The 25,556-nt window shown below is 41.8% G+C and overlaps 1 protein-coding gene across 1 annotated transcript in view; it reads left to right on the plus strand.

Moving 5' to 3' along the window:
* Positions 1-25,040, plus strand: part of SLC9A4 (solute carrier family 9 member A4) — a 44,988-nt gene extending 19,948 nt beyond the window's left edge. Inside the window, exons 5-12 of the mRNA XM_004460399.4 lie at positions 1,063-1,265; positions 1,781-1,867; positions 4,972-5,042; positions 8,326-8,487; positions 14,577-14,673; positions 18,410-18,541; positions 19,255-19,342; positions 22,610-25,040. Of these exons, the coding sequence (XP_004460456.2) occupies positions 1,063-1,265; positions 1,781-1,867; positions 4,972-5,042; positions 8,326-8,487; positions 14,577-14,673; positions 18,410-18,541; positions 19,255-19,342; positions 22,610-22,965 (1,196 nt within the window). The 3' untranslated portion in view covers positions 22,966-25,040. The remainder of the gene's footprint in view (positions 1-1,062; positions 1,266-1,780; positions 1,868-4,971; positions 5,043-8,325; positions 8,488-14,576; positions 14,674-18,409; positions 18,542-19,254; positions 19,343-22,609) is intronic.
* The last annotated feature ends 516 nt before the right edge of the window (positions 25,041-25,556 follow it).

Here is a 25,556-nt window from a genome sequence, read left to right on the forward strand (position 1 = left end):
CTGTCCACCCTGATGCTTCATAGCTAATAATATCTCATAATTATGAAGGCTTGCAGGATGTAAGGTCTTGTTTTATGTTCCTCATGGATATTAAATTTATTCAATCCTTACATCCATCTTTGCAGGTAAATACTATTCTTACCTCCATTTAGCAGATGAGGAAATTGAGGACAAGGAGACCTTGCCAAGGTCACCTAACTGGTGTATGGAGGAGCCAGGACAAACAAAACAAAAGAAATCATTTAAAACTCATTGTCTTTTTCACTGTCACCGTGGTTGTTATCAAAGGATGCTGGCTGTGAAGTCCAAGTGATTAGAAGTCAGATGAGGATACTAAGGACTTTCTTATACCAAAATGAAACCTTTTCTGTAATTAGTCAAAATGTTAGTGAAGGGACCTTTCTTTCTAACCAAGAACTACATGTTAGTGGTAGCCACGTCAGCTGGGCCACTTGGCGCTGGATGGTCAGCATGGTGAGAAACACTTCTACATGTGGAGCAAGCTCTCCCGCCCTCCACCCTGCGCTCATGGAGCTCACTGGCCAGAGTGCTACCTTCCTTTTTTGTTTGCACGGAACCACGAGAAGAACCGAATCAACCTTAAAGAAGTGCTCACTCTTCCAAGATCAGAGTCATGGAGAGGGCTCCTCTCATATTTAAAATTAGAGGCTTCTTTTGGATACCCAATAAGAACAGGAAATTATACAATTGTTTTTATACCTTTGCTTCAACTGGTTTTAAAAGGCAGAGCAAAAATCATGACTACAGATTAGAAAATGGCTGCCATTTCTTACATCAAAAAGTATCAAGAATTTATTATTTTAAGTACACAACACATATTAGGAAAGTGAGAATGAAGACCTCAGACTTGAAGAGTTACTGTCTCACAGTTAGTTGAAAGGGGAAAAGTAGGATGTTCTGTTTGGGAATGACCATCACCAGATGTGTAAAGGAATTGGACCACATTGTTTGGCGGGCATGTGCACACTACTTTCTTTCACTGGCACTCTATATTTCCTCATTTATGACTTTTGTTGTAACATTAATATTTCCTCTTTCCAGGTGTGTTTGCTCTCTTCTATGTCAGTAACCAGTTTCGGACTTTCCCCTTCTCCATCAAGGACCAGTGCATAATTTTCTACAGTGGTGTTCGAGGAGCTGGAAGTTTTTCACTTGCATTTTTGCTTCCTCTGTCTCTTTTTCCCAGGAAGAACATGTTTGTTACGGCTACTCTGGTAGTTATCTATTTTACTGTATTTATTCAGGTTAGTAGATTTCTTTCATACTTCAACTAAGTAGACTTGTTCAGCATTATGTAAAAATTAGTATAATACAAAACAGGCAATTTATCTAATTTTCAATCCTGTGCACTAAATCCCCAGATATTTCTAGATCATGTTTTTGATCAGCCTTTAACCTCTCATTAATCAAAATATCCCTAGGTAACAAGTGAATAACTGATCTGTTGCACGTCCCTGAAAATGAGACTCAAGTTAGTACTAAAGAGCTCGAGCTTTTGTTTTATCTGTAGTTAGCTCTCAGCAAACTAAAGAGAAGTTATTTTAAGGAATGAAATCAAATTCTAGTTTCAAAATGCAGACAATAATATGTTTTTGTTCATAACTTAGAATAACTGCTTATGAAATAAAGTGGCTAACACTAGAACATTTATCTAGTAGAAGATATTACAAAACAAACACATAATATTGAAGGTCCTAATAGTTTTGCTGACAGTGACAATTGTCACTACAAAACATTTTCCCTTGTATTTATGATCTAGGGAATTACAATTGGCCCTCTGGTCAGGTACCTGGATGTTAAAAAGACGAATAAAAAAGAATCCATCAATGAAGAGTTGCATATCCGTGTAAGTTATCTCTTTGTCCGAATTAATAAATTAACACATTGTTTCCCGTTTGTCACTATGGGAGTAATTGAAAGCATTGGGGGGATGTACATAGCATGTCACTGCACTTTCCTGCCCAGGTTCTGTCAAGATTGACTATACTTGTTTCTTACTGCTGCTGTGCAAAATCAGCCACAAAGTTAGAGGCTTGAAAGAACACAAATTTGTTATTTTACAGCTCTGGAGGTCAGAAGTTTGAAATGGGTTTCACTGAGCTAAAATCAAGGTCTTGGCTGGGCTGCGCTTCTTTCTGGAGGCTCTAGGTAAAATCTGTTTCTTTGCCTTTCCAGCTTCTAGAGGCTGCCAGCATTCTGATCCCCTTTCATCTTCAAAGCCAGTAATGGCCAGTCAACTCTTTTTCAATCTGCATCACTCTGAAACCAACTCTTCTGCCTCCCACTTCAACGTTTAAGAACACTTATGATTGATTACATTAGGATGGTGTGGCTAATTCAGGATAATCTCCCCATCTTAAGGTCCAATAATTAGCAACTGTAATTTCATCTGCTACCTTAATTTTCCTTTGCCATAGAAACTAACATATTTACAGGTTTTGGGAATTAGGACATAGACTTTTTTGGAAGACCATAGTTTGCCTACCACTGTCTGCCCTCTGGCCCTCCAAGAATCTGGTCAGTCTCACATGCAAAATACATTCACTCTATGCCAACATCCCCATAAGTCTCAGTGCATTATAGCACCAACTCAAAGTCCAAAATATCATCCAAATTTTATCAGCTCAAAAATCCCAACCTCATCATCTGAGTCATCTCAGTCAGGTACAGGTGAGACTGAGTGTAATCCATTCTTGGGTACAATTCTTCTAAATCTATGAATCTGTGAAACTCAAGAAACAAGTTACCTGCTCCCCAAATCAATGGTCGGACACTCATAAATGAGATAACAGTTTTAAACATTCCCTTTCCAAAAGGGCAAGAAATGGAAAGAAAAAAGGAATCATTGGTCCAAAGCAATTTTGAAATCCAGCTGGGCAAAGTCTGATTTGTTTTAAGGGTTTGGATACATCATCTGTGATTCTTTGCTCTGTCCTCTGGGTTTTGACTCTGCTCTTCGAGTCATTCTTCTGTTTTGATGAGAGGTAGCACGTGTTTGGAGATGAATGGTTTTATCATCCTGTTTCTTTCCTGCAGAATTTTGGGGTCCAAAATCTTCCTTTCATTGCATTCTTTTTCTCTTTCTGTCCAAGCTGATAGTGTTTCAGTCAGGGTTAGGCCAGCAAAGCAGAATCAGCAAGAGATACATACTAAGAGATTTATTGCAAGAAATTGACTTATACTGTGAGGGCTGGTCAAACAAGTCCAAAATCTGTAGGGCAGGCCATCACAAAAGGCAGGTGGGAGCTCTCAGCAGAAGCTGCAGCTGCTTTCTCCAGGCAGAATTTCCTCTTCAGGGAAAACTCAGCCCTGAATTTAAGGCCTTTAAACTGATTGGATCAGGCCCACACAGATTAACTAGGATAGTCTCCCATTCTTAAAGACAACTGATTATAGACTTTAAGCCAGATGCCTTCCCAGCAACACCTGGATTAGTGTTTGTCTGAATAACTGGGGACTGTAGCCTCACCAACTTGAACCCTCAAGAGTCTGTTAATAGGGAAAGGACAAGGTCTATTATTGCTTCTGCAAATTGGTCTACTGGCAATATTTGGTGAAAACATCCCACTCTGGAAAAAATGAAAATAAATTGGAAAATGGTTTCTACTTGTTGATTTAAAATCAATGCAATATTTGAAGGGATGCCGTTCTGTAGGACTCCAAAGAATAATAATAATAATAACTAATATATGGAAGTTATAGGGAGAGAGATATCCAGCTCAATAAATAATTATGGTTCTAATAATCATTGCATTCATGGCAAAGGTGATATGGAAGTGTTCTAGCAGTGGTTGGGTTGAACATGGTAGAATTGCTATACAGGATATTCAAGTTTTGAAAGGATAATTGGACTAGATAATTTTTAGATTTCTTCCTTCCCTGAGAGCTAATGATTTTAATGCTGTAGGAACAAATGAGGCTTCTAAAATCAGCCCTGTATTTGATGGCCAAGATCACCTGAGGAAATAAAGTATCTTAAATTCTAGGAAACCCAAACCAAAATTTTTGAAATTCATGAAACTTAGTATTATTTGAAAATATCCAATAGAAGAGGATAATGAGTGTTTTTAAAAGTGTAATGCCTGAACCTGATGCTGTATTTCTGTCTTTGTCTTTATAGTCTCACATTCATTATTCTGACAAATTAGATAATAGACCTAAGAAAACAGAATTTGATTACTCCCTTCTCATTTATTTTTCTTTTAATGAACAAAATATTAATTAATGATAGGTAGAGGACAACATGTCAATTAAGTATTTAATAATTAATTTAGTCTTTTATTTTATTTCACAAAATACTCAGAAGCCAATAGAGACTTTAATGATTACAAATATAAATTATTTGGAGAGATTATCTCATAATTACTTTGAACAGATTGCATTTTTCCCAAAATTCCTATAGACAATTTTGGATAAAATAAACAGTGTAATTGACTTGAATGGTTAAATATATATACTGCCACCAAATGATCAAATTTTAAAAGTGGGACATTTAGATAAATTTTGTCATTGTATGTTATTACTATAATAGGATATCTAGATAATTATATGTTAAGACAACATAACTTGGATACTGGCATGTTTTCTTTTTTGCAGTCAAATTAAAAGTAATAGTTATTAGACTTTGCATTAATATGATTTCACTAATAAGAAATTTCTTAGATTATTCTAGTAAAGTATTTTTCAAAGCAAGTAAAATATACGTGGTTTTTGTCGCAGATTATGTGCAGTATTGATAAACTTATCTACACAAGCTTTGAATCATGAAACTAAGTTGAATTTTTATGGAAGGCATTACGTATTTTCAGTTACATGAACAGAATGATAGGAAAGAGGATAAACTTCAGGAAATTAAAACCTCTTTTTTTTTCAAAATGCATTAACTCGCCTTCTTTGTCTTTCAGATTTAGCATTTCCCCAGCAATCATTTTCTTGTGTTTGTTTTGGCAGCTGATGGATCACTTGAAGGCTGGAATCGAGGATGTGTGTGGGCAATGGAGCCACTACCAAGTGAGAGACAAGTAAGCAAGCAGAGGGTTCCATGACCTGGGGAAGAATATCTGTGGTATGGGGCCCCCTCAAATGTTACACGGGAACCTGGGCATACAACTAGAAAGAATCCAGGTAGAAAAAGAGCCCAGCAGCCGTGTCGTACAGGAAGCAGCGGGAAGTGCTGGGAATACCTAGCCTGGAAAACGGAAGGTGTCAGGTGAGGAAGCAACCGCCTTGCCCTAGATTGCTTCAGAGAGAGGAACAAGAACCACTGACGGATGGAAGTTAGAAAAGTCAGACTTAAGTTCAGAACAAGCGTTCTCAGTGATAATAGCAGCTCTATTACGGAATGAATGGCTTCATGAGGCTGCAAAGGGAATTTGAAGACCCATCAGGACTTCTGGGAAAGGAATTTCTCCACTGTGGAGGAGGCTGCAATGAAAGACATTTAAGGGTCCTTCCCACATAACTCCATCAAAGCATCAAAATCTCTCTCCCTACCTTATTCCACATTTCAGAACTGGTTATTTTACTGGATTCAGTCTACAGTCGTATTTATGAACTATGTGGCTCTGAGGAAGAGTCCCACTGAGGATGAGGATGAAGAGAGTTTGGGACTCTGCAAAGCTGTTGGACGATGGAGGAGTTAGGAGCAGTCTGAGTTAACCAAACGGAGGAAGTTTTCTCTCTAGAGCTTTCCTTTCAGGCCTCATATATATAGATGTTGGTGATACCAGGAGAGATCAGCCTTAAAAGGAGTAGTTGTGGGATGGTGACACCTAAAAGAGAAACAGAGGTTTTGGGTGGGCTCTTTTTATGAGATGAAAAAAAGAGATAGTTTTAGCAGTCCTTATAATGTTACAGTGGCATAAAAATTATATGATCTGGAATTGGGGCCATGGATTTTTAAGTCTAAATCCTATAGCTTGCCAATGAAAAATCATTCAATATTCTTTCGTTTAGCTAGCACTAGGTATTGGATGCTTTGATAGGCGTCAAGGCGGGTGTGATGAGCAATAAGGCGATATCGTGCCTAGCAGAGGGAAAAACTAAGAGCCTGAACAAGTGCTGACGAGTCATATGGCTAGTGCTGTTACAGAGGTGAATGCATAAAACTAGAATAATGCAGAAATGAGGTTGAATTTTGAAAGCGAGGAGTTCATCAGGCAAAGAAAAGTGAAAAGCACTGCAGGTGGCAGTAGCAGCGTATTTAAAGGCACAGAGCAAGAAAGAGCATCCCGTGGTTTGGAGACAGGAAGAAAGGGTGATGTGGTGAGATGAGAGCTTGGAAATAGATAAGTGTTCATGATGTAATGCCAAGGAGTCCTATAGAACTAGGTAAACTTTAAAATTCTACTGACCTTGAAAACATCTATCAAAAGGTTTTGAAATAGGGGAGTAACATGATCATACTTGGCTTTTGGAAGGCAAACCACAACGGAAATACGTAGGATGAATTAGAGGTATTGGTGGGGTGGAGAGCTGAATGGAGGATTTTGCAATAGATGGGCGAATTGAAAAATTTAAAAAAAAAAAGGAAAGTATCATTTTTAAGCACAAAATAAGGTCTAGGCACCATGCCAACTATTTCATATATTATACCTTACAAAATCTCCCAAACAGTCCTGTGTAATAGCCACTGTTTTCATTTTAAAGATGCAGAAGCCAACCTGAAGGCCAAGTTACCAGTTTACAGCAGAACCTTGCTCTGAACTCAGGTCTGGCTTTAACACCTCTCCTCTTTTCAGTGAACCACAGGGCTTTCGGAGCAGTGAGGATAGGGAGCAGCAGAAGTGTTTCTGAGGTAGGCATAGTGATGGGCACGGACGTGGGGGGAAGGGGATGAGGAAAGGGAAAATAAGGTGCCTCACCTGGAAGGTATCCACTAGGGCGCCGAGGTGGATAGCAATGCTAGGGCTAAGTACAGACCACAGAAGAACGTGCTAGAGAGTAAGTACCAGAGTCCACATCGGGCGTCCCCTGCGTATACGCAGCCACCTCTTGGAGATTTAGTCTGAAGTTCAGGAGGAGGAGCTTCTGAGAGTAGCCGCAGCAGCAGCCCTGGGCACGGGTGGCAGCTGCCTGAGGACAGGACCCTGAGAAGCTCCCCTAGCTCCTCTGGGGCAGGTGGGGAAGAAGAAAGGCAGAATGAGGCTGAGAGGAAGTGGGCAGGGAGGCAGGGAGGGACGCGGGCGTGAGAGGCACCAGGTGATGTGAAGCAGCAAGTGGGCAAGGACTAGGGGGCCCTGGTTTGACTGTTAGCAACGCAAGCGACGCTCAGGAGAAGAGCGTCAGAGAGGCCGTCAAGTCTGGAGGCCTGGCACAGGGAGCTGAGGAGTGGAAGGAACGACGGCATCTTCTGAAGGAGGCCGGAAAACTAGAAGGTGACCAAGTCGGAGCAGGAGCGGGCACAGATGAGGCAAACACAAATCGCCAAGCTCAGGGCATCCCCGGCTCTTAAACCCGGAGGGGACTTGACCACGGTGCCACCCGCAGCCTGGACCAGGAAACCAGTCAGGAGACGCTAAGCCAGCAGTCCCGGAAGTTATGATCCCCCCCCCCCCCCCCCCCCCCGAAAACAACGCAGGCAGACAAACTGCTCTTTGAATGTAAAATGTCTGAAAGTGTTGAAACCCTAACTACAGATAAACGGCAACCTCTGCAGGTGGCACGTGCGAACGAGCAGCTCCGACTCTAAGGGGCTGGCCCGGGGCACCGCTGCAGGTGTCAGCACCCGTCGCGACTAGCCCATTTGGTGTCTCCTCATTTCTACTGCCAGGACAGGTGGAGGGTTTCTCCCTCCTTAATTGGCGGGGTTCAGTGATCTGCAGCATAATGGGGCAAAACTACTGTTAACTACCGGGCCATCGAGATGTATTGGGTACAGGTTGAATAGGCCAGAGAAGCTGAAGTGCAGCTGCCTGCGGCTGTTAGAGGCTGTTAGGAAGGAGCTCTGCTCAAAAGCCTCCACCACCCCCATTTCTTTTCTTACAATTGGAGCTGAGTTGGACTGCGCCTACCCCTCCCCCCTTATTTATGCCCACTTTTGGTCCTGATTGTAGCTTTCCCCTTCCTTTTGTTTAGACGATTTTCAATGTATTCAGGCCAGTAGGCCACTTTTCCTTTATTTGAAAAAAAAAAAAGTATAAACTCTAAATTTTTAAAAATGTGTTCAGAGGCTATGGATTCTAGACACTTCCCCAGTGTTTTGCAGAACAAAGTACGTAGTCATTTCTTTTAAGGAAAAACACGTACTTCAGAACACCTGTAGATATTAAAGTTTTCCAAAACGGTCATTTTTGTTTTTTTTAGGTTTAAGAAGTTTGATCATAGATATTTGCGGAAAATCTTAATCCGAAAGAACCTGCCAAAATCAAGCATTGTTTCTTTGTATAAGAAGCTGGAGATGAAACAAGCTATTGAGATGGTAGAGACGGGCATGCTGACTTCCACAGCTTTCTCCATCTCCCAGCAGTAAGTGACACCTGCTCCTTGGTCTCGACGTCCAATGTCAGAATTCCAAGAGGGGCTGACTCATTGTTCCACTCGAAGGTAACACAGGGAGTGAAGAGACAGAACTATGTGGTGGGAATCATGAAGATCTAAAGTCTTGGAGCTGTGTGAGTTGGTCCATGCCCACCATGGTTCACCTGGTTTCTGAAAACTTTCAGCAAAAGTTACATGCTTAGGGTATTTCCACTCCATTTTTTTTTCTGGAGAAGGGCAGGGCAGGTGAATTTCTAGAATGACAACCATTTTACAAGACTTACTCGTTTTCCTCCTGGTTAGAAATCTCTACCCTTTAACCCTTGGTGATTAGATTCTGTGGTTCCTGTTTTGGCATTTCTTCCCTAAGTCATTTCTTTTCCTCTCTTCGATGAGGTGAGATCAGGTAAGCATCCTGTGGTGCTAAGCTGGCTTTGGGGATGAGGGATGGTAGCAAGGGGTATGGTAGGTACTGGGTGAGCTCTTTAAAGAGGAAACCGTATGTTTGGCGAAGGTCGATGAAAGATTGTGGAACTTGCCTTGAGTCTACATGGAACTAGCTTGGAATAAGGGCAGTGATTTTGCGGACTTCCTGGGGGTTGGGGGGCCCTGGGGAGCTGGGATGGAGGTGGAGCCCTTGTGGGCAGGGAGTCATGCCCATGTAAAAGTCCATCATCGTAAGATGTTTCCCCTTTGAAATGTGCTTTTCTAGAGGCATTTGAAATTAATTGCCTCAAGAGGTGGCCAGACATTTTTTAAGGCTGCCTTAACTCTCTCAGGCTTTATGGTCTGACATTTAGCAAGAGCCCCTTCAGTGTCACAACCACCTCTCCCAGGGATATCCAGCTTTCTTCCAAGGAATGGTTTATGAACTGAAAAGTCTATCACAACATAGTTTTAGGCTAAGGAACATCAGTCCTCTCCATCTTGTCATCTTCAGCAGGTAAAGACACTTAATCATGAGCTTTAATTATGTCCTCACATTTAAAAAGCAAGTTGAGAGAAGAGCTAAGTATACTTCGCTTTGAAATCTTCACAATACCTGGAGTGTGATTTCTCAAAAACACCTTCATCTCTTATCTGCTAATGAATCAGAAACACCTTTGCCTTTCTTACAAGTCCTGGGCAAATCTACACTAGCTTCCCCGAGGGGATCGCCATATAAATAGAAAGCTTTCTGCCTTATTTCTCCGGAACATTGTTTTTGTTGTTTATTTTGGTGCTGCCAATAACATTGTTTTAAGGGCACTTCCCACACTACAATGGGAATGTGCTCACAAATATTTATTGCTGAGCCATCTTGGAGCCTGAGGCCAAAGGAAGATCGTAATCCTGATTCTGTCTTTATTTAAATCTGATATTTTAACCATCCTGGACCTTGGCGTTCATCTGTACTTTCTAAAATAGTCCATTAAACTATTTCTTCTCTTGATTACTGAGATTTTTGGCACCCTTCCATTCTCTATCTGAGGTGAGCACCTCGCTCGCAGCACCCTAGACTGAGCCTGGTTATGGACACCTATTATGCACCAAGCACTGTGAAAGAAGGCAGATCCCTGCATGAATGGAGATCATGCCGTAGCAAGGTCACAGACATTAGTTAAAAAACCAAAACCAGTCACACAAACACACCATCCTAAAGAACAGGGAGCTAGCAAGCATGCCGGAGGTAAACTGCATGTGGCGCCAGCACTGACAGGTGCCTTGGTGTTAACTGGCTGCGGTGCAGGAGGCCCACTCGGGGAGCGGGGAGCCGTGGCGACTTCCTCATTGTGGTTTGCTTACTAGCTTTGTGAACACTTGGTTTAGGTATGTAGGAATGTTTATCTCACATGAGAACCAGTCTATCATGAGGTAAAACATGTTTTGAATCTCTGTATTACATTGCATAGGTCATAAACAATTGCCTTGATTTCTGACCTCAAGGCAATTTTTAAACCAGTTATTTGGAAGGGGCCCTTCTCTGAGTCAATTATTTTTCAGATGTTGATTCGAGATGAGTTAAGATAGCCTTATAGATAAGGGAGTTTTTCCCCTCCTATAGCCCAAACCAGTTCATTAACTGGAGTGGGAGAGGGTTTTTTGTTTTTTTTTAATCTGATGTTTAATAAAAGCTTAGTATTTAAATTGTACTTATTTGATCTCATCAGAAATCTGTAGGACATCTAGCAAAAAGGAATTCCTCTCCTGAGATCAAAGCAGCTAATTTTTAAAAAAACAAACCTTCATACAATAATAGGAAAAAGAAGTGTGTACACAGCTCGCTTTTTATTATTCTCTATGAGATGATAACGAAATGCACATATATTTTTTTCTTCAGAAGTTTAAGCAATTGTTTTACAAGAAGTTTAGATTCCCAAAACCTTGGGACTGCCATGAAAATGGTACCACAGACTCTAGAGAGAGCACAGTAAGGATGATGTTGATTCTATAAATTTCTTCGCTTTTACAAAATTATCTTATTTGACCCTCAAAACAACTCTTTGAGATAGTCAGATACATATTTTGATTACTGTTACAAATATGAGGCTTTGAGTCTTGCCAAAGAGTGGTAAATTCTTAGAAACAGCAGAGAATTCTTAGAAAAAACAATTGAAAGGGCTGAAGCTTTAAAAGCCCAAACATTTTGATTAATATTAAAGAGATCTGCAAATATTTATCAATATGCATGCACAACAAACCCTAAATATACAACTTTAAAATATTATATTTTAAAACTCCCAGTAATTTTAACATGTCATTCAGAAAATAGTGTAACAATAACTTCATTATGGTTTAAGAATTTTTTCATCAATTATAGATTGACAGCTCCAGGTTTAAATTTATGCTTTCTTACATGGAAGACTCCAGAATTCAGATTCACCGATGTCATTTTCATTTCCGTATCGAAACTTTGTGTGTTGTAGGGAGCAGTGCAGCTTTTCACTCATTCTAAATATTGGTCATCTTGGTGACCTCTCAAAAAAGGCACAAAGCAAATTCCACACAGGTAGCAATTGTTAAGCACCATTATTTCCTCAGTGCATATGTCCTGCACTGAGGGCATATTATTTCCTCAGTGCATATGTCCTGCACTCATCTTCAAATTACATTTACATGTACAAATTACATTTCCCACAGATTCCATTGTCTAATAAAGAAGGTGGATTCCTCTAAACAAGTTGGGGGGGGCATACTATTTGATCCTTTCAAAATACATAATATGGTATGCATGTAACATCTACTAAATTTCATATTGGTACTAGTATGTCTGGAATTGAAGCTTTTTTTTTTTTCCATTTGTATCATCTGGCCAAAAAAACCCAACGGAAACACAAAATACACACAGAAAAAGACAGTTAAGAGAAATGTGAGCCTTTTATTCAAATTAATTTGGATTCAGGTTCTCCTAGTTTGATTTAGTCACTATGAAATGATCACAGACCTTCTCTTTAAAATGACAGAGATTTCCTTTATGGATGATGAATGAATGCTCTAGCAACAAGAGTCTTAGTTTTTAGATCTTCACCTACACCTACGTATCAGATTTTTCTAAGAACTGTATCTGTGCTACTGATCTGAGCATATCAGGGATGAGTCTGCTCATAAAAGGCTAGGTGGAAAACTCCAGGTTTCATGTTGCATGAGTTAATCATTCCTCTCTGCAGTTTTATAGCTACAGTTTCTTAGTGTGGATCAGTAAGAAAGATGATGGCTTTGGAATTCCTGTATTATTCATTCTGGCCAGCAGCCTGAATGGGCCTTGATTAAATCTGGTCCTTCCCAAAGTGGTCAATTATAAACCTGGGAGAGTGTCAGGTTAGGTCTGCTGTTGTATTAAGTTTAAGTTGATGCATTTGTGTGTTCTTTTAAAAATCTGGTTGTTTTATTATAAACACAGAAATAGAACTGCTTAGCTGTGTTTCTGCTTAGCAAAAGAATATACCAACTATAAATAATGTGTTCAGATTGGGGGTGGGGCAAAGGTGTGTCCAAATCAGAATAAATTCCATTTGAAGGATATTTAAACAGCTGAGTTGAAATGCCCTGATAATAATGTTTAGATCACCTAGGTGGCAACTGAATATTAACAGAGGTGGCATTTGTAGCTTTAAGAGATGGAAACTCTGATTTGAATAATTTTGTGGAAAGATCATTTTTCAGTCTACAGTTAGCCTTGCTCAATAAAGTCCACATATCATGGTAGCTAGTATTCAAGCCCTTAAAAATTGTCTACTTATCATACATTACTTTCAAAACATCCTTGCTTTTTATGGCTATATTTCTACTCATGTTTGGAAACATATACTTCAAAGGTGGCCTGTATTGAAAGTAGTAAGTGTTCATCTCTGTGATCAATTGTCCTAAGCACATCTCTGTCATCAATTGTCCTAAAAACTTTTGCAAGCAGAAATATAAATCCATCAGTTCCCTTCTGCATTCAGAAAAGCTACAACTAGGAAAAAATTCTGTAAGGATTTATACCAAGAGGTTAACAGAGGTGGTAGTATTAAATAAATTTTGTTTTGTTCTTATTTGCTACAGTGAATGTATGTTATTCAGGTAAGAAGAAGTTTTGAAAACGATTGCTGCTAGATTGAAATTAAATATGTGTCACATGAGAATTCTGAACATAGCAATGCTGTGACTCTGAGGTCCCGAAGGACAATTGGGCATTGAGGGCTAGCTTGTCCATGACCTGGTTTGCGAACACTTTAGAGGGGGTTATGGTGGAGGGGGCCAGGTGGAGACGGGCAGTGCCGAGGAGGTGAGCAGCTGACTGCTGCTAGACTCCCACAGAAAGCGTCCCATGCCCGGGAGCTCAGGCCGGCTCTTGTAGTGGAAATGGTCTAATTCCCCTTGTAACACATGCTTCTAGACTCCTATAACCATTTTTTAACCAAATATAAAATCTCTAAATGGACAGTCTCACAATAAATATACTCCTCCTAACACTTTAATATTTCCTTAGATCACTGCTACTCAAAACATGGCTGAAAGGGGAAATTTTAGGTTGTGCATATGCTATTCGAATAGAAGTTAAACAAACAGGCAGGACTGTCCAATACAAACAGCGAACCCTATTGTAAACCATGGACTATCGTTAATAGCACAAGTATAAAAATGTTCTTTCATCAGTTGTGACAAGTGTACCACACTAATACAAGGTAATAGGTGGGAACTCTGTACTTTATGTGTGATGTGTTGTGAAACTACAACTTTTCTAATAGAAGAAAAATGACCCAAATGTGGTAGGCGAGCTAGCATTGGTCTGCGAACTGTCTGCTGTGAGAGACAGGTACAGGACTGAGGGTCAGCCATTGACAGAATGATTTCATTTCTTTTGAATCTAGCAATAAAACTTTGGTTTGCATTTGACTATATCTTTTCAATATTTGATTTTTTAATAATTTATTTTGAATTGCATTTTATACATTGATCAGTTCATGACAGATTTGGAAGGAAAAAAATAACTGGTCTCTCACCCCCTTAAATCCTGTTTTAAAAGTGATTTAGGCAGCCCTCCCCATTGGCCCCGAGAGCTAAGAGGTGGGGCAACTAATCAGAACGGCAAGCAGCTGGACCCCCCAACATTAGAAAAGGGGGAGGAGCAAAGGGCTTAAAAAGGCCTGACCTGGGGCCCACGAATGTGTCTCACTCAGCAGCACACCTGCAATCTGTCTCAGATTGTATACTGTTTCCCATTTCTTGTTTCTTAATAAACTCTTTACAACCTTGCCAAAAAAAGAAAGTGAGTTAGGAAAAACAACAACATCCATTCGGGGAGTGGGTGTAGCTCAGTGGGTGAGCGCCTCTGTTGCTATACTAGGTTTTGGGTTCAATCATCAGGACCTCCTCAAAAAAAAGGGAGATAGGAAAAAGATCTAAAAGCACAGGGACCATATTTTCTAAGCTGTAAGTCCAGACACATGTTCTGATATTTTAGATATACTTACAATAATAGGAATCATCACCTGAAAACAAGAGTAATAGAAGTTTGGATTCCCACAGGTACAGCAAGGGCTGTTGATACTTTTATAGCACCTCTAGCTAAGATGAAAGAATAATGCTTGGTTTTCCTCCGATCATGTTTTCAGAGCTCAGAGGATACAGGGGATCAAAAGGCTTTCTCCTGAAGATGTGGAGTCCATGAGGGACATTCTGACCCACAACATGTACCAAGTCCGACAAAGGGTGAGTGCAAGCCTTCTGCAGGGTCCCATTGCCTGTCCTTGGAACCAGTCCTTCAGGAGTTGGTTCTTTATTCATATTACCTTCCCTAAAGCAGTTTTCCTGCTAAACAGCTTCTCTCTGCTTATTTTGGAGAACACAAACTCAATTGTTTGGTTTCTGCTGAAAAAATTGGAACCTGTGGTGTCAAGAGAACTGCAAATCCAGTTGCTGTCTGTAGGGGGCAGGCTGCCCTAGCTGTCAGCCCTGGGCTTCCCAGAACCAGCAGGTTTCCCTCCAAAGACAGACCTGTGACGAAAGCTCCTTCACCAGCTCCATGGAGAGGAGCCGCCAGGGCGCTGTTCACAGTGGAGGTGTCCCAAACGTGTTGATGATCATAGAGCTCAGAAAATTGAGATGGTTTCGACTAGAATATTGATGGTATACAGCACTTAAAGCCTGCATCAAAGAAGACATTTTAGACGTGTTTTTATCTTCGATTTGGCCTAGACTTACATATTAAAAAGGAATAGGTAGAAGTCTCTATTCATCAGGGCAATGACTCAATGAAACGAAATTTAAACTTGCATCCTCTCTTTAGGAGATTTTTTCAAGTTTGAGGGTTAAATTGTCCATCACAATTCTTGGGTAGATTTTTAAGTTAATTCATATGGAGGGCTTTGGTTTGCATGATTATGTCATAGATCACAGTCTTGATGGAACAAAAAATCCCATCCAGTCAAAGCTTTTCATTTTTAAGTTGAAGATGCTGAGGTTAGAGAGGTTGGGCTTCTGACGTGTTTGAGGACACAAATGCAAGCTAAGAGCCCATGTATTCCAGCCTCCATTATACTGCTCCTTCCTGAACTCTATACTTACATAACCTAGTGAAGGTGAATGTCTTCTGGGTTCCTGTTTCAGAAAAGTCAATGATTAAAGAGAATGTGTCAGTGAAAGGCTCTGTACCAGCCGAAAGAACATAGATTGCCTCAATCAAAGTGTGCTTAGAGTAAATTCCTCGGCTTTCAAATCATTCCAAGTAAAACTGTTTCAGTAAGACTATCACATTCTGCCTTAGATAGGTAGATAAATACTTCCTGGTTTGAAGAATGCCAGCTAGCTAAGCCAGGAAGGCCGAACCCAAAGGGTACCTGAAACTCAGCTTTTCCCCCCATGCTGATGAAGGTCGAATTTGGGGAAATGTTCAGGAAAAGGGATGAAGATCCTGGAATCCAACCCCATCTAAAATAAGGTCTACTGTCCATTCTCTCATTTTTTCTTCTTTGACAAAATTTCCAAGATAGCCAATTTTCTTCTATTATAAGTATGCCTACTCATTCTGTCCCCAAGAGTTCTCTCTTCTATGCAGCATCCCAATTCCTTGTGCTCCCAAAATGTTCTTACATAGGCCACTTTTCATTTAAAGAATGTACCGCTGATCACTATGGGGAGAACATGAGTAATAAACAAAGGGACATTAACAAACCTCGGAGATGGTGTTTTATCTCCACTTTTATTACATTAAGAGAGTGAAGCCCCCAGTCCTTCCCCTTACCATCTTCATTTCCACCCACTCTTCCACCATGGTCTTCCTGCCCTCTTGAAGTTATAGTCACTCTGAAGATGCAACTCAGGACAGCCATACATGACTTTGTTTCCAGGGCACACTACATTTTTTGAGGTTCCCTCGCCTGAGGACACAGTGCAGGGTTGGTGTTTGGGGCATTTTCTCACTGTCACATTTTGGAAGACGCCATGTTGGGAGTCAGGGGCCACTTCCGGGCAGGGCCAGGATGAGGGTGGGGTTTGAATCTGGGGGAGCCTGATATGCAATAAATCTGGGAGCTGAGGGGGATCTGTGGGGACTCTTGCATCTGGGAGGGCTCTGGCCGCTTCCCCTCGGCAAGCCCAGTACAGGATCTTCATTGGTGCAGAGGGTGTGAGGACTGATCCTCTGGAGAGTGAGACATGCTCTGGATTCTGCTTCCCTGTGGGATGAACACAGAGGAAGCTCTTCTGGAACAGAGTGGGAATGGAGATTGAGAAACACTCTTTCAAACTCAGAAGAAATGGCCTCAGCCCAGACTCTAGGATAGGACAAAGATTGATGTGCACTCTCAAAAGTGCCAAAGGAGGAAAGCAATTTATTAATTTTGGTTCCTTTCAGTGAATATTTAATGCACATCTAGAATGTTCTAGGCATTAAGAACAGTGCACTCAGACAGATATAGCTCTTTCTAGTTCAAAGTTTAGTGGAAAACACAGGCTGTATGTTATCACCAACTCCTTCATGAAAGGGTGAACGAGGAGAAAGAAAAGAAGCTTGCATATACTGCTTCCTATGGATAGGCAAACTAGACAAGCATCTGGGTGATGTGATGTGAGGCAAAACAGAAGACCCAAATGTCCAAATGTTGCTTAAAACACAACCTTCCCTCAAGTCTAGGTGTGGGAAATTCCCCGTGAGTGTGGGCAACCTCCTTGGCAGGTTGTCCATGGCTTGGCCCCTGGCCTCTCCCCACCTCCGCAGTCTCCTCTTATCACACTTTGAACTGGACTTCATTCTCCAGGGCAAACAAATTCCGGCTCTGCTCTAGGGTCCCCTCCTACCCATCCCCAAAGTTATTTCACAGTTCCATGCCTTAGCTCAGGTGGAGTTAAGGTAAATTTCCTCTTCCTGGAAAATTTTCCCTGGAATAACACCCATCTTTCAAGATTCAACTCAGGGCAATAAATCTTGTCAACCCCAAGACTAGATTAAGTACCCTTTTTCTGTGATCTTATAACTCCCCATGGATCCCAGCATCTTATCACTTACTCTAGCTTATTTGCTGGACTCTGCCTAAAGACTGTAAGCTTTCTGAAGATCAGAATTTTAACATTCATTTCTTCAACCCTGTGCCTAGCATTTGTTATATTGCTATTGAACTGATTATCTTTGTCCAAGCATTCGTTTACCTGAATACTTGGACAAAGATAACACCTGTAGTTGCAATCACCTGCTATCCAGTGGGAACTTGTGGTTTCTCAGTGCACAGTGTGGTATCTCACTGACATCAGGAAAACTGGGCATTCATATGTGTGAACCTCAAATGAGCAGGAAGGTGGAGAACTTCTGGTGAAGTGCTTTGCAAACACCTATCTGAGGACTGATGTTGATCCACAGTCCATGACAAGTTTTTACCCCACAAGGCCTCCAGTAAGGACAAGAAAGAAATTTTCCATAAGGCCAATTTATTGAATTTATAGGACTGTTCTTTATTTGAGATTATGTACTACCTACTATTTTGTTTAAAAGACCTCTTCCTGTTTGAATTGGTGATGATGGTGATAGTAATGGATAGATATTTTTACTATCCTTAATAGGCCAAATTAAAAATAAAAAATAGCAATCCTATGGAAATTCCCGAAATGATTTTGTCATTTTCCTGATTCATCAAATCCCAAAGTCTAGGAACTTCTTGTCTAGCACAAAAACCACGACTAGGGAAAGGCCGTGTGTGTGGGGGCAACCAATGTTTGTTGGTACCTTAGTGGGGTACCTGCAAGGATAATATGGTGGAGGGCACTGGCCCAGCCCCCGCCTTTCCCTCAGGTGCACCTGCCTTTCATCTCTGGGCTATGCTCTACAATTCTTGGCCTGGACAACCTCCACAAAGCCTTCCTGCCCTCATCTGTTTGTTTTGTGATTTTTCAAAAAAAAGGCTGAAAGTTGCACCGGCGATGTTCTTGTACACTTGTCGTTCCATTTTCTCTGCAGACCCTGTCCTACAACAAATACAACCTGAAAATCCAAACAAGCGAGAAGCAGGCTAAAGAGATTCTGATCCGCCGCCAGAACACCTTACGGGAGAGCACGAGGAAAGGCCACAGCCTCCCGTGGGGGAAACCGGTACGGACTAGGACTGCTGACAGGGCATTCCTTTAGTCTGTAAATGCTGGTCACCTGCCTTGGGCCTCCTCAGGCAAACTACCACTGATATTAAGAAAACAAACAAGCCAGCCAGCCAGCCACCTTGTTGCTGGAGAAATACAAAAGGAAGAGGGTACAGGGCACCAAGACAAGCTCCCTCTCTCATCTAGGGCCTTAGGAGAAGAGGCATCTGCCTGTGGGGTACATGGCAGGGATCTGCCCTCCAGGATGGGGCATTTCTGGGCCGTGCTTGCTGGGGTGACGACTAGGTAGTGAACATTCCAAGGGAATCCTCTTGGATCAGAGCAGCTGGCTCTAGGAGCTTCCTTCTTCCCTAGAAAGGTAGAGGAGGGGATTTGCTTTTGCCAAGCCCCTTGCACCTTGTCTTCTGATCACCCACTGTGCACCTGAACTCTTCCTGTTTCAAACCAATCTTACTAGGACTTCTCGATGGCAGTTGGGTCTGAGGCAGCCTCTTTGAGAGGTTCATAATGGTCCATTTTATCATGAGAGGGAAAGGAACTACATATTGAAGGTCAAAGCATTTTGCTTTCTTGAAACAAAAGTAACTGAAAGCCAAAAATCCCAACAAGGCACTTCAGTGTAGGTCTGTATCCTTCACTTTATTTGCCAGGTGAAGCTCTAAATTGCAGTAGCTAATGTGGCCTTTTCTTTTCACTTGTTACTCACAGGCTGGCACCAAAAACATCCGCTACCTCTCCTTTCCTTATAGCAATCCTCAGGCAGCAAGAAGAGATGCAAGGGATGCTGAATTCCCAGGTAAACCTGCCTGTTTGGTTGTTCTTCCTCTTAGAACAAGGGTCGGTAAACTTTTCCTGCAAAGGATCACCTAGAAGGTATTTTAGGGTTGGTGGACCTCGAGGCAAAATCAAGGCTATGATGTAGGTTCATATATAAAAAAGGAAAAAAGAAACACATGTTTTAAATTGAAGACATTCAAATTTTATTTATTGACCTTGATATTTGAATTTCAGATCATTTTAACTTTTTTTCCCAACCATTAAAAAATGCAAAGACCATTCTTGGCTCTTGGGCCAAAGAAAGAGGTAGCAGGCTGATTATGCCAACTCCTATCTTAGAGAAATGTAAACGGGTCACTTCATTGAAGGTGTGGGATGCACCCACATTTTAAATAGGATGGAAATTCTCCAAAGTTGATTACATTTTATTGAAAAAATTTAATCACATTTACCGATTAACTGTTTCACATTTAATACCTAATTCTTAAGTGGATTTCTTGGCATTGTTGAAATTGGTCATTGTTCTACTCAAAACCAAGTTACTTGTTTAATGTATATATATATATAATGATTTTCTATAAGCAAAAGGTGGCAAGAAATACATATAATATGCCCTGTCATCTATTTTGATTTTACTAATTTTTAAGACTTAAAATCACATTGAAAATTCTAATAAACGAAGGACACAGGATTTTAGAATTAGGTGTCTGAAGAGTAAATGTAATTTTTCTTTAGAATGAATATTTTTTCTGATTAAAAAATATGCTTGATGTAAAATAAAAATCACACAATAGAGAAAAGGCAAGTTAAAACACTTGAAATCCCAAAATCCAGATATAATTATGATAAAACATTCTTCTATAATTCCCTTTACAACATCCCTGCCACTAACTGTACTACATAAATTTTTACATATATTGCCGAACTGCCTCTCAAAGCATTATATCCATAATTTACCCTCAAACCAACAGGGTGTGAGATTGGCCATCCCTGGGCCATTGTCAAATTTTTGAATAATTGGTGACATAGTACAAAATGTATTTAGTACATTGAATTGTCATATGATCCTGCTTTCTAGTGAGGCTGAGAGTCTCTTCATAGTCTTATAGCCAACTGTACTTCTTGTGGGGGATTTTCTGTTTCTGCTTTTGCCCATTCTTTTCTATTTGGATGATGGTTTTCTTAAACTTAATTTGAAAAAATGCTCTTTATATAATAAGGATATCATCTGCTGTCTCGCACTTGCTGCAAATGATTTTTGCTCAAGTAGAGAGGTAGTCTTGAAGTGCCCCCCAGCACCCCTGGCACCCCCTGGCACCCCTCCCTCCCCCCAGCTCCCCGAGGCCACCTTCGCTCTGGGACAGGAGGGGAGGGGAGCCTTGCAGCGGGCTGGGCCTCGAAGCAGGGTGTGCCATAGCGGGCACTTCCATCCCCCACCTCCACTCTGCCCTGCCCTGAGTCGAATACACCTTGCCCACGTCTTCTCCTTTCACCCACCCTGCCCTGGTGCTCACGCCCAGAAATTCAGGCTGTCAGCAGGCAGAGGCAGACACAGACACTCGGGCTTTGCTGCCTGGGACCCAGGTCTGCCCTGGAGCTGCACCTCGGGTGCTCTGGGAGGGCCCCCGTGAAAGGAGGGCAGGGCACAGCCCCCCTTCCTCCTTCCCGCTGCTGCTCCACAGCCAACTTCCCAGCATTCCGGACAGAGCGAGGGACGTGGGTGGGATGGGTGGGACTCGGCAGGCACCTGCCCAGGCCTCTTTCTAAGTGCTCTGAACTCGCTTTACAGGAACCCTGAGGCTGGCTAGGAAACCGTAGTCTGTCCACTGACGGGGAGCTCCCTGCCTCAAAGGAATGAGCAGCAGCCAGACAGCGGGGTGAGGCCAGGAAGGGGCTTTCCTTGGGGGCTGAGTCATCAAGGCAGGCTTTTTTTTAACCCTTAGGTAGTGTTCCCAGCACCAAAAACAAGGGGAACTCTGGACAACGAAACCGACTGCTACAGTTTCCTTTATTCAAAGGAGTTGATTTCCCCCACTTCACCCTCAACTTCCAAGCTCCCTTCTCAGGATAGAAAATTTGGTCACGTTTTTGGAAAAATCATTTTTTAACAGCACATTTTAGATTTTCTTGTGTTCCCCATCTAAAAACACTTTTCCTAAGTAGACCTTTGGGCATGTAAGTGCTAGCTGTAGGGTTTTGTTTTGGTTAGTAGGGAATGGCAAGTAGGAGAAAGGAAACTACTTTCAGATTCAAATATACATGTCTTAAAATATTAAATTCCCAGGAGAATATTTGAAGGGAAAAATAAATGTATGAGATAAAACCTTGAGGAAACATGAGTGAGTGAGATTCGTGGACACTGCTCCTGTGACCATGAAGGCACATGGAAGGAGGATAAGCTAATGCTGTGTGCACAGTTTGGGATATGGAAGGAAATCGGGGAAGGGCTATTACCTAACTGCCCAGGTGGCTTCTCTCATTTGTGTAACCCCTTGACCCCCGCCCTGTGGTGTAGGTAAAGGAAGGCACATGGCTTTGGAGCTGGGCAGGCTCTGCTCATATTCCAGTTCCATCTTTCCCAGCTGCGTGGTATTGAAAAGAAACGTGACGTGATGAAATATCAGCCTCTTTATATGATAATTTTGCTCATCTTAAAGGGCCATGATAGGGATTAAATGGCATAGTGTATTTAAAATGATAGCACAATGGCAGGCACATCCTAAGTTCTCTGTACATGACTGCTTTCATCACCATTATCATCACAGGCCAGCCACAGTGTGTCTGACCCTCTTCCTCCTTTGTAAAGAGAGCTGCTCTCTGCTGTGGCCCTCTCAACTCTATTTCTACAAGATTGTCTCTTTCAAGGTGAAAGGGATGCAACTCAGATTTAATGCTATGTTGTATCCATTGATTTAAAAAACAAACCAAGATAAAACCAACCATTTTCATATAGCAATGGCATGTAGCCCTCAGTTTTGTGCTATGTGTTTCTTTGGCTGTGTCGGCAGTGGTCTTTGACAACACAAAACATTATAAAACCACTGATCTGATATTGAAAACAGACCCTGCCTTACTCATGTGGGGGTGACTGGCTTGGTGCATTTCCATGGCCCTCCTTTGGGTAGCAGCCTGGGAAGGGGGAAATCATGTGGATAAGAAAATTGAGTGTAAGAGCTGGAAGCTCCAAAAGGACTTTGCTTCTCTGAATTCCTGTTCTCTGGATATTAAGTCTCAACTCTGATATCCTGTCTTGTTCTTTTCTCCTTTTGTCACTATGGTTACCTAGATGATGACAGCAGTGAGTCAGGATTTCCTTCCATCATGTTCAACACACACCCTCTCACAAGGTCACATGAAGACAGACAACTGATGCAAGAAAGAATCCCAATGAAGAGCTTTCAGAAAGGAGCACAGTCATTCAACTTCAATTATCAAAGGAATACAAGCCAAGAAGAATATTCTGGCAGACTCAGAAGGGCAGCTTTACGGCCCAAACCACTGTTTCATGCAGTAGATGAGGAATATGAATCTGGAGAGGAAAGTGAGGAAGAGGCCTCAGCAAGTGGATCCCGATGGACCGCTGAACACAGAAACAGGAGGGAACACCATAAGTCCCATAGTCCTTTGCTCCAAAGAAAATAGTTGTGTTGTCTACAAGACTGTTTCTGTAATATCTAGGAGTCTGTCTTCATATTATTGTGAAAGAAGAATTTCTTTCAGAGAACTTTTCTGTTGAGAGCCATTGGGTTGACTTTCTTGAAACCATTAGACAATTATTTATGAAGGGGACAGGGAGATTCTTTGGAGGACAGTGAGCAAACTTGCGGGACCTGCCACATTCTTAGTTGGTGTTCCTTTGTAAGTGAGTTCCCAGTGATGGAATAACTATTTATTAGGATTTCCTAATGAATCTGATCCATGTCACATATTGACATACAAGTATGATTGGTCAGTAATTTACATTGAACTATATGCATGTGCAACTTATAACCAAATTAGTAGAACTAGGATAGGTCTTAGCCATCAGATGGCCCTGTGTTTACAGCTAAGGACACTTTGCTTAAGCCCACATGGCTTCAGAGCTGATTGTCCTCCTCACAGGTGGATGCATTCCATTTGGATTTTGATATTCACTATACAATGACTATATTTATGGGGAGAGGTAAACTTTGTAATAACATTGCTCTATTTAATCAGTGCCAGTGATAGCCAGGTGTGATGTAGACTGCAGGATTAACCTGTGAACAATGAGTTTGTAGTCGATTTTATCATTGGAATAGTTACTGAAAAACAAATATGAGAAAGAGAGCAGCTGTAACGACTTTAAGAGCAATGGCATGAGCAATAGATGTTTATAGGGTGTGATATTTTGCCCTAGGATTTGCACCTGTTTTCCAGTCTCATTTTCCACCCTCAGCACTCCTAAACTTGGCCTGCAACCTCACACTCCAGCTTGCCCATGTTACTAGACTCTTTGTTCTTTCTTTCTAATGGGCCTTCCCTCCCTTCTGTCCAGCCATCTGTAGATTAAAAACTATTAAGTGCAATTTTTTGTGCCAAATGACTAATCTATAGTAATTGGTTAACCAAACCATCCTTCTATTATTGCTCTTTTGACATCTCTACCATCTCTAACTTGAAAGGCCAGGATCAAATGCCATGTGCTCCAGCGGCCTGCATGAGGTTCCTGGGGCAGCTGTGACACAGCTCCACAGAGTGGATGGCTTAGAACCACAGGAATGGGTTCCCCCATGGTTCTGGAGGCCAGCATTTCAACGTCAAGGTGTTGGCAGAGCCAGGGAAGAATCGCCCCTAGCCTCTTCCTAGCTTCTGGTGGTTGCCAGCAACCTGGGGCTTGCAGCTCAGGCTGTGGCTCTGGGGCCATAGCCATATGCCCTTCTCCCCATGTCTCTATGTCCAAATCCTTTTCCTGCCTCTTAAGCCAGTCATTGGATGTAGGGCCCACCCTAATCCAGTATGACTCATCTAAATTGATTAAATCTGCAAAGACTCCATTTCCAAATAAGGCCACACTCACAGGTGCAGTGTATAGGACATGAGTGCATCTCTTTAGGGGACAGGACCCACGGCACCTGGCTTTAGCCCCGTAAAGCAGCTGTTAGGGGCTCCTCCTTGGGGACCCACACCACTCGGGGCACACCTGCCTTGCCTGTGAAGTACGGAGGTCTGTTCTAGTGGTCTGTGGTCTAAAGGACAGGAGAGAGTTGGTTCATTTTACATTTTATTCATGCACCAATTGTTTTTCATCTTTTGGCTTTAACTTTTTCTCTTTTCCCTTTTCATTTCTTTTGGCTTTTAGCGGTGTTTTTCCCTTGCCAGTTATCATAGTGTCTGGAACATGATATATTATTGATAAATATTGAACTGATATTAACATTTTAGAACTGGAAAGAACATTAGAGAGGATTTTCTCATACCTTGTTATTTTCCAGATGACAAAATTAAGGTCTTGAAAAGCTCCCTGGCGCCAGTTCAGGGTCTGCTTTCCCTCGAAAGATGCGGGCTTGTCCTCTATTATAACCTATGGATACCTGTTACAGACTAAGGATATTTATATTTTGTGAATGGCATTTCGGCAGGGTCCTGTAGGCATTCAAAAGAGCCCACTTGCCTTTCTTCTTTGGAATCCGAAATATAAATGCTGTTTCTAAGTTGTCTAAGGATTTTGATTTTAATAAAAATGATGCACCACCAAATAATAGCCATCAGCCCACATATAACTCGGGGGTCTCTGGGTTTTACTTTTTGTTTAGCAAATGATCAGTCAAAGCAACAGAGAAAATTCTGCCCCAGGGGCAATCAGTGAGTCCTCCTGTACTGTGATGGCGATACAGAGAGGGGTCATCAGAAATTACCTTCCCAAAGTGACACGCAAAACTAATTCTCCAGAGGTGAAGGGTGCCAATGTCCCTTTGGACTCTATCCACATAGCAGCAGAAATCCAAATGCAAAGGCCTCTTCCCAGAGTAGCCAACAAAGTCTAAGGATTTATGGATTCCATCAAACTCTGTTTGCTACTGGTGCTATTTGGGAGGGTGGTGGTGGGATTTAGAGACTAGATTGGAATTTGTCCCTTTAGTTGGCAGAAGCCATCCTGGAGTTGTTTTTCCCTGGGCAGTTGGGTCATCTCAAGGGGGGCTCCTGCCTGCAGGGTGGCGGGTGGAGGGTCCCTTTGTTCCTGAGAGTTGGCCAGCTCCCAGGTGGAAATGGCC

Source organism: Dasypus novemcinctus, chromosome 17, assembly GCF_030445035.2.
Source record: "Dasypus novemcinctus isolate mDasNov1 chromosome 17, mDasNov1.1.hap2, whole genome shotgun sequence".
Taxonomy (NCBI): domain Eukaryota; kingdom Metazoa; phylum Chordata; class Mammalia; order Cingulata; family Dasypodidae; genus Dasypus; species Dasypus novemcinctus.